This window comes from Leptonychotes weddellii, chromosome 15, assembly GCF_054177405.1.
Source record: "Leptonychotes weddellii isolate Sample4059 chromosome 15, ASM5417740v2, whole genome shotgun sequence".
NCBI lineage: Eukaryota > Metazoa > Chordata > Mammalia > Carnivora > Phocidae > Leptonychotes > Leptonychotes weddellii.
Genome location: NC_138383.1, coordinates 34,071,853 through 34,080,744, shown reverse-complemented (window position 1 = coordinate 34,080,744; position 8,892 = coordinate 34,071,853). Strand labels below are relative to the sequence as shown.

At 45.4% G+C, this 8,892-nt stretch overlaps 1 protein-coding gene across 1 annotated transcript; it reads left to right on the top strand.

Annotated features, from left to right (window-relative positions):
- The first annotated feature begins 4,974 nt into the window (after positions 1-4,974).
- LOC115944679 (histone H2B.N) lies at positions 4,975-7,640 on the top strand. The gene is made up of 2 exons (XM_081805383.1): positions 4,975-5,136; positions 7,251-7,640. The coding sequence occupies exons 1-2, from the start codon at positions 4,975-4,977 to the stop codon at positions 7,449-7,451; spliced, it is 363 nt and encodes a 120-aa protein (XP_081661509.1). The 3' UTR covers positions 7,452-7,640.
- The last annotated feature ends 1,252 nt before the right edge of the window (positions 7,641-8,892 follow it).

The window sequence follows — 8,892 nt, the reverse complement described above, 5'->3', positions numbered from 1 at the left end:
GCCCAGCAACCAGGAAGACAGCTCACTTCAGCACAAGTCCTACAAGACAGAAGCAAGAAGGCCGCAGGAAAAACATAGTCTATTCAAAGGGTATTTTATACATTTATTTTATAAGCCCGAGTTATTCTGGAGCAGAAGTAGAAAAAGGCAAATTTACGTTGCAGAATAACTTCATGATGCACTCAGCTCCATGTATAAATGACGTGGAACTCTCTGCCTTAGGTATGATCCAAAATATGCTTCCTCCCCTTTCATGCCAAAGACTGGATTTGAACTATGAATAGTACACCAAAGGCAATATATATGCTCTCTGTGATTTCTGAAGCCTAAGAGCTTTAAAATAAAAGCAGACCCAGCAGTTGCCTTCCTGGTGTCACTGATGACTTGCCCACCTGTGGCCCTCCCTTCCCCACTCCCTCACCCCCACCTTTCACTCTGGAGACATCTCACAGGACAAAGGAAAGGGAAACTTCATAGCCTAGTTCACTGCCATACACCACCCTGAAAGCCCAGAAAATGACTTAAAAAGTTCATCTTACCTATAGTTAGCTATTAAAGACAAAGGATCAGCTGGCCAATTGCTAAAGACCTGGTTCTGGGTTCTAGGGGTTTCCTCCCCTGCTGTCCCCGTGGCCCAGCTGTGCTTACCTGTGACAGTGTTGAGTTGGGCACAAGGATCTTAGCTCTTTGGCATGGCTGATACTGCAGACAGAGCTCCTTTTAACATAATCAACCTAAGCACAGAGGAAGTTGGGATATATCAGCTGAAGAGAGGGAGGAGATGGGGGAGAAGAGAAGGAAAGGGGGCTGCCACTGCCTGAGTCTTAGGGTAGCAGGTGGACAGTAACAAGAGACTGGTTCCCAGTGCTTAGGTCTCATTGTCCTTTGATGAAAACACGTGGACTTCCTCTCCCAAGACAAATGTATTAAGCACACACACAAAACAGTTTACACATGGACCCCTCTGCCCCTCTACCCCTGTCTATGGATCCTCAGCTAAGGGCAGTGTCACACCACTGATTCAAATCACTGGGGAATGGGGAAGAATTTAAGAAAACCATCGTTGTGGGTATCCTGTGAATCATCAGACAGGGACTGTCCCAACAGCACACTCCCCAATGTGGGCAGAGGAACCACATATATATGGCCACAGGAAAGAGTGCGTCAATGGAGGGAGGACGTAGCCTGGGACAGCCTCCAGAACTTTTCCTGCCTGTGACAACATAGCTTCTGACTATAAACATTTCATCTCAGTGTATCCTCTTGACTAATTACAGAAGTACTTATCACACTGAGTTGGCTGTCCAGGCCTGTCCCTAACGTCTCCCAGATGGAGGCCATGCCCTCCTCATCCTTTTATCTCCAGCCCTCAAGCTGCGCCTGCTGCCCCTTAGGTATTTCCTGAATCGAGTAGGTGAATTAATTAGTGAGCTTATTTATTAGTAAATGGATGTGTGTAGGTGTAGTATTATATTTCAAGGAACATGTGGCATTTCTCTAAGCCCCAAGCCAGAAAATCACTAACTCTCAAGCTATTCTGGCATTGGAAGTAGTCCTAGAGCTAGAAAACTTGGGGGTGTGATAGAAACCCATGAGAGGGAGAACAACAAGGCACATCCACAATGGATTCATGGATGGATGGCGTCTTAAGGCAGGATGTATCAAAGTTTAAAGTGTATAAGAATCACATAGGATTTTGTTAGAAATGCAGAGCCTCAGGTCCCACCTCCAACCTACTGAATCAAAATCTGCATTTTGACAAGACCCCCAAGGGCCGCTGCTGCTGGTTTGCAGACCAGACCTTTTATTATTATTATTATTATTATTATTATTATTATTATTTTATTTAAGTAATCTCTATGCCCAACGTGGGGCTTGAACTCAACAACTCGGAGATGGAGTCACATGCTCTACTAACGGAGCCAGCCAGGCGCCCCTGCAGACCATACTTTGAATAGCGAGATTCTAAGGAGTTTTAATGGTTCTATAATCAAATGCATACCCCCTGGTTGAGAGCCGAGAAGAGCAGCTACCCTCAACTAGGTCAGAGCGAGGCGCTGGTAGAGCTAGGACCAGAACTTAAAGCTTCTGATTTGAATGGTGGGTAGTCTCCACTACCCAATGGGGATGTTCATTTGTGAGACAAGATGGGGGGGATGATAGAGAAGCAAGAGAGGGCAGCACCCTAGATCTTCTCTAACCCTAGTCTCCTTACCTGTATTTCTGAACGGAGGGGGCTGGATGTCCTTCTTTCCTCTGTACTTTTTTCTCCTCCTCTAAAAGCTTGGCAGAGAGGTTAAATAAGATATTGCTGGGGCTGGGAAAAACTTGGATTCCTTTCTTCCCTCCATCTGACAAAATAGCAAGTAGTCAGTACTAATATCATCCACCATTAATATTCAATTAGTAGCTACAGAGCTGACACACAGGAAGAGTGTGACATTGTTCCCAAGGTGACATCTTCTAATCTGCCCCCCAGATCCTCTCTCCTCCTGCGATCCACCCAGAGTTTCTCAACAGGTGAGCTGTAGCAGTATTCATCTCCTAGAATTAAGATCACAAAATACAATGATGTTAAAATGCACCGTGTGAACCTCTGACTCTTTCCATTCAACTGGATTAATTCTGCAGACTATCCAGAGGTAGAAACAATCTGAGCAATACTTCTATTCAAATTCTGCCAACCTGACCCCTAAAAAAATGATACAGGGGGAAAGTAGAATCCACAAAACCTAGGAGACCTCAGAGGCCATATAATCTAATATCCCACCCAATGTCCGAATCCCCTCTACAATGTGCTGCAATGCCTGGATCTACCTCGGCCATTTGACTCATTAGGCCTCCCCCATGCCATGTAGACATCTCTGCATAAAAGCAACTCCAACACCCTTTAACTCAGGCTTACTCCTCAAGTCACTGCCCAGACTCACTCCATGCCCTGAATTCCAATTGTCCCGTCTTTTGCTCTTGTTACTCATTATCCCTATTTATGAGCCTTGTTTGTCCTTTGGAGCTGATATTCCACCAAGATAGGACCAGGTTGAAGTGAATTATAATCAAGGAGGGAGGCCAAGGCCATGGCCGGTTAAGGAACAGCCTTCTAATTTTCTTGAGTAGACCTCCCTCTTAGAGTTTCTATCCATAGATTTCCAACACTATTATGTTAATCTCTGTAAAGTCTGCTTTCTCAGTGTCTAAGGTCTGTGTCTGTGCTTAGCCACATCACAATCACTTTCTCCTAGTGTCCCCACCCTTTCTAACTCTCCTGTAACTGAGTAGGGTTCCAATCAGAGCAGCATTTTCCCCAGACTCAGGAAGCAATGGTGTATAGTGGCACCCAAGTTTTAGATACCTGTACCGAGGTATAGGACAGGGGTTGGGGATCTTCATTTTATTTTATTTTATTTTTAAAGATTTTATTTATTTATTTGACAGAGAGAGACACAACGAGAGAGGGAACACAAGCAGGGGGAGTGGGAGAGGGAGAAGCAGGCTTTCCGCTGAGCAGGGAACCCGATGCGGGGCTCGATCCCAGGACCCCGGGATCATGACCTGAGTCGAAGGCAGACGCTCAATGACTGAGCCACCCAGGTGCCCTGGATCTTCATTTTAATAAGCAGTTCAGGAGACTCTGCTGCAGGTGGGCAGGAGGCCTAACTTGAGAAATAATGATGGGAATTTTGGTGTCAGACACATCAGGGTTCAGTTCCTAGCTTTGCAACTTACTACCTGTGTAACCTTGAACAAATTAGTTTATCTTTATAAGCCCTGGTTTCCTCATCTCTCTCTCTTTTTAAAAAAGATTTTATTTACTTATTTGAGAGAGTGTGTGCAAGCATGAGTGGGATTGGTGGGAGGTGGGGGGGTAGAGGGAGCAGAGGGAGAAGCAGGCTCTCCACTGAGCAGGGAGCCCGATTCGGAGCTGGATCCCAGGACCCTGGAATCATGACCTGCTTAACCTACTGAGCACCCAGGCGCCCCTCCTCATCTCTTTTAAAGAGATGATAACATCTATCTCTGAGTATTAAAACCATGAAATGAGATGTCTATATAGTCCTATCAGAACCCACCAGTCCCTGGCACCCGGGCTTCAGTGCGGCTCATCACTGAGAAAGGAAGGAGTCTCTTGTCATCTGGTTCTTTTCTTCCTTTGACACCCTGGCTCTCTGGTGTTCTCTTATCTGTTGATTCGTGTCAGGCTGGTCACTTCCTTGTAGCTGAGCTGATAATACTAATTGCAGGGAGTTCACGGCCTCTCTATCTACAGTTTCTCAACCTTCACTCTTGAAGGTACGGTGACTTCCTGGCTTCCCTATTCCTGCTTTGTCACCTGAGTTCCTAATTGCTGTGGCATACACCAGGCGGTCCTCCGGGTGCAAATGCAAATACCCAGAGCACATCTGTGCAGAGCTGCTCCTTTCACCCCAACCCCTGGTCCTGTGCAGTTGCTTCAGGAAGGTTTTTTAGACCAGTGAATCCTAAATCTGGCTGGTCCTTAGATTCACCAGGGCTGCTTTAGCAAAAACTTCGGCTTCCCAGATTCCACTCCCAGTCTTTTTGAATTGAAATTTTTGCGGCCAAGAGCCCACTATAATAAGAACACCTGGAGTTACTCCAACACGTAAAAGGAATAGCTTTGGAGATCAGTGTTGCCTGGTAAATTAATAGCCATTACATCAAAGTGGTCATCTTCACTATCGCATGAGCTAGAGCAGAGGAAAGCTTAACATTTTGAGTTTCCCACCTCAAGCCCCTTTCTGGAATGTACCGTAAGCCTATTTTAGACTCTACACCTAATATTTCTTAAGTATTCTGAGAGTATTCATCTCCGGCAGGTGCAATCACTAATCACTGATTTTATTAGGAAAGAGTGCCTTCCAGCTCTCCCTATAAAACCTCTTCCGGTGGGGGGGGGTTGGTCGCTCGCCTACAGCCGCTGCTATAATCTAGAAGTGTAAGGATTAAGGCTTCCACATGTACTACATTTGCTTACATGTCCCGAGATTCCCTAAGAAGAGGACTACACTTTATATCCCAGCCAAAGAGAAATATGAGCAGGCCAACTCAGCCTTGAGGCAGAAGAGGAGGAAGAAGAAGGAGGCCTATTTTAGTTACATGGGGAAAATCGTGAAGCAAGTGAGTTGGGGCTCTCTTTGTGGAGACTTAGAATGGCTGAGACAGGTTATCATTTTAGAGGCCCTGAGTGTGTTTTCTCGACTGCGGCTTTTTCCTCGTACGGGAGCGCTTCTTCACACCTCGAGTTCCTGAAAAGTTGTGTGCACACAGCTTCTATAAACTGGAACTGCTAATGGTTATCTTTTCCCGCTTGGCTTGCTTCCTGTTGGTAGCAACTCTGAACACCTGAGCTCCCAGTGTCTCGTATCTGTTGACAGGCAATCTATAAATTGATTCTTAAATGCCCTCTTATAGAGAGGGGATTCACCACCTAGTCTCATCTTATTCTTTGAAGAGTGACATATGTCAGGTTTTCACTAAATGGTGCTCTGTACTTAGAATGTACCTAAAATTTAGGGTGGGCTTTCATTCCTTCCTCCTGCCCACCCAGCCTCACCCCATAGCGTAAAATTGCAGAGAACAAACTCAGAAAAGTCTTCCCCTTCAAAAGAAGCTATGGGGAACAGAATAAGGAGATTTTACGACAGATGGACTAAGGCTTGATTTTGGATTTTCTTCATGACAATGAAGCGAGGCTGAGTGTTCATGTGTGATTGTATCCAAACCCCCTGTATTCCAGTGGTATCATTTGGAATCTGTTGTTTATCCTGTGAGAAGAAGGGGGAAATGGGATTAAGGAAAGATAGGAGAAAGGAAGGAAGGTATGTGATCTAGAGCAGGGTTTCTCAACCACAGCACTATTGACATTTTGGGACTGCTTAATTCTTTGTTGGGGGGCTGTCCTGAGCATTGTGGGATACGGGACAGCATCTCTGGCCTCTGTCCCGTGGATGCCAGTAGCAGCCTCCCTCCCACCTGAAAATGCCCAGAGACATTGCCCCCAGTTGAGAACCTCCACTGCATTTTCTGGAAGGGCTCTCTGTAGGAGTACTTGGACTACACTTCACCCTCTAATCATTAGTCCTGTCCTTTTACTGAATGGGTCTGGCAGGCCACTCTGCTTCTGCAAGCGTCCCAAGGGTCAGGGCTGTGCCTTGGGCAGCCCCTCGTGGTGCTGTGAGGATAAAACAAGATGCTGGCTGGATAAACGTAGTGAGTGTCTCCGTGCAAGCCAGGTCTGCTGGGGAAGCTCAGATGAAAACAATGTGGTTTCTATCACAAAGGGGCTCCCAGTCCTGCAAGATGGGGGCATTGAGGAAATACTCCTAAATTATTAGAACCAGGAGGAACTTTTCAATTCCTGCTTCAAGACTTTCCTTTTACAAAAGAGAAACGGAGGTCCAGTGTGAGACCATTACTTGCTTACGTGACATCTCATACCCGCACAGAGCTAGGGTTAGAGCCCTGGGTGGGCGATTCTCAGGGCAGCGTTCTTCTGACTAGTCCAGCTGCCTCTCTAACTTTAGACAAGGTTGTTAATGATATAAGGCGGCGTGTGATACAGGTTCTGAGAACGCAAAGAGCCCTGGTCCTCAGTGGGAGGTTGTGTGGAACACACATAAGCTAGAGGGGGCACCTGGAGAAGAGCTTTCAAGGGTGGATAGGATTTGAAAGGTGGGGTTGGGTGTGGACATGGTAGGTAGGGGTGACAGAGCGACAGTGGCGTGGAGACCGGAAACAATAGGGACACATCCGAGGAAGAGTGAGTTTTCCCAGAGTGGCTAGAGATCATGTTGGTGCAAGGATGTAAGGCTGCAAACTGAGAAGTGTTAAAAAAAAAAAAAAAAAAGCTCATTGATGTGAAATATAGAGTGTGCATGTCTATTCTAAAATTATATTTTCCATCTTCCAAAGGTGTTGGGTGTTAACTCCACTTCTGTTGGGAAAAATCGAGGCACGAAATTTAAGTGACCAGAGTTAGTCTGTATTCCACAGATAAGGGTGATTTTTCTCACCAGCTACACATTCCCCCTCCCCGATCTTCCTCAGACAGTTGATAGGTACAATGGCCTAATTTCTTTCATCACATTCCTACCATTGTACCTCCAGGTGGGTCGTGTGGCTCCACGTGTGCACCAATCCATGGAAGGCATGGGTGCGGGGTTAGACCATAAATTGCTTACTTTAACAAGCCTTCACTTCACTGTTTTACCCTTGTGCCATTTCTTTCCCAGACTCACCCAGACTTCAGTGGATGCTCCTGGATCTTGGATGCACTGGGCTCTCTGGAGGATTGGCTGCTGGAACGGGTTAGCCTGGAGGCAGTCAGACTGTCCTTCTATAACCACAGAAGAGCTGTCACCAGCAGAGAGATCCTTGGAGCAGTTAAGCAGAGATCCTCTTGGAAGAGCTTTTGTATAAATGAAGTGTTCTGAATGGCTCTGTTGTTGAAATGATTGCACTTGTCAAAAATAATCAGATGGGTCAGAGGACTGAGTTGGAAGACAAGGTATCTGATAGATACCTGTTGCAATAGGAGTCTTGGTGCTACACACCTGGTCTCTGGATCCTGTGTTTTTAGCCTCTGACTTAATTTGTAAAAAAATAAATAAGGCATTTTGTTATGCTTGTTGTTTATGGCTTTAAAATTTTTCTGAGGCATGCTTCTCCCGTTTGAACTTACCTATTGTCTTTTTGGAGGACATAATGCAACCCACCACACCGTGTACTCATGATCTCTCATCTCTCCCATCTTCAGCCCCAGGGTGGAGACTGCTGCACTGGAATGAACTGATGATTTTTTTTTTTTTTTAAAGCACATCTACTTAGATCTAAAAGAACAACAACAATAAAAAAGGATTTTTTTTGTCGTTCTTTGAACAGAAGACTCATGTTGTTGGTTATCTATGTAGCACTTAGCATAATAGCATGGGTGTAATGAGGGTCTGTCAAATGTGGAAGCTGATCCCAAGTGTGGAAAAACATTGTAGCATTATAAAAATACAGTAATGTAGAAGGAGGAAGAATAAATGGGCTGATATATTTTAGACGTGGTGGTCTGGGTAAGCCTAGGTAGGTGATGTGAAGGAAGAAAGGGGCTAAGCATAGCAAAGGATTCTGGGCTGAGGGAACAGCCTGAGCAAAGGTCCTGAGGCAGGCAGGAAAGCTTTAGCCTGTTAGAGAAAATTAATGAAAGTCATGGCAGCTGGGTTCTGGCAAGCAAGGGATAAGTACAGTAGGCAATGATGTTGGAGGAAAAGGCTGGGGCCAAGTCCTACAGGGTTGATTTTATTCCGAAGACCGTGTGAAGCCACTGAAGGGTTTTAACTGGGGGATTGACATCTTGTTCATTTTTTATTTTTCTGGTTGAGGTTTATCCTACAGTAAAGTGTACAAATGTGAACACACCTCATCAAAGTTTTACATATATGTATCCAGATTAAGATACAGAACTTTTCTATCACTGCTGCTGCTATGTCAAGAATAGATTGAAGAGTGTGCCAATGGGAAGATTAGTTAGAAATATTGTGTATAGCTTTAGTAGAGAGATGACGGTGGCCCTCATCAGTGTGGGTGGTACACAAGATGAGGAGAAGTGATCTGAAGTGAATCTGAGAATCAATACGATTTGCTAACGGGATGGATGTGAGCAGTGAGGAAATAGTGATGCTTCCCCGCTTTGGGGCTTGAGCAGTGTGGTGGACAGTGGTACCAGCTGCAGGGCTGGAGAAGACTGGAGGAAGGAGGACAGGTGTTTTGGGAGAGGTGAAAATTGGGAATTCCATTCTGGACATGTTAAGTTTTCAATACCAGTGAAACCTGCAAACAGAGATGCCAAATAGAAAGGACTGGACCAAAGATACAAATTTGGGCATC

Excerpts from the sequence above, each read along its gene's own strand:
- LOC115944679 (XM_081805383.1), top strand. The coding sequence starts at position 4,975 with ATGTACTACATTTGCTTACATGTCCCGAGATTCCCTAAGAAGAGGACT. Across the intron at positions 5,137-7,250 it reads TGGGGAAAATCGTGAAGCAA|ACTCACCCAGACTTCAGTGG; the intron begins GTGAGTTGGGGC and ends TTTCTTTCCCAG.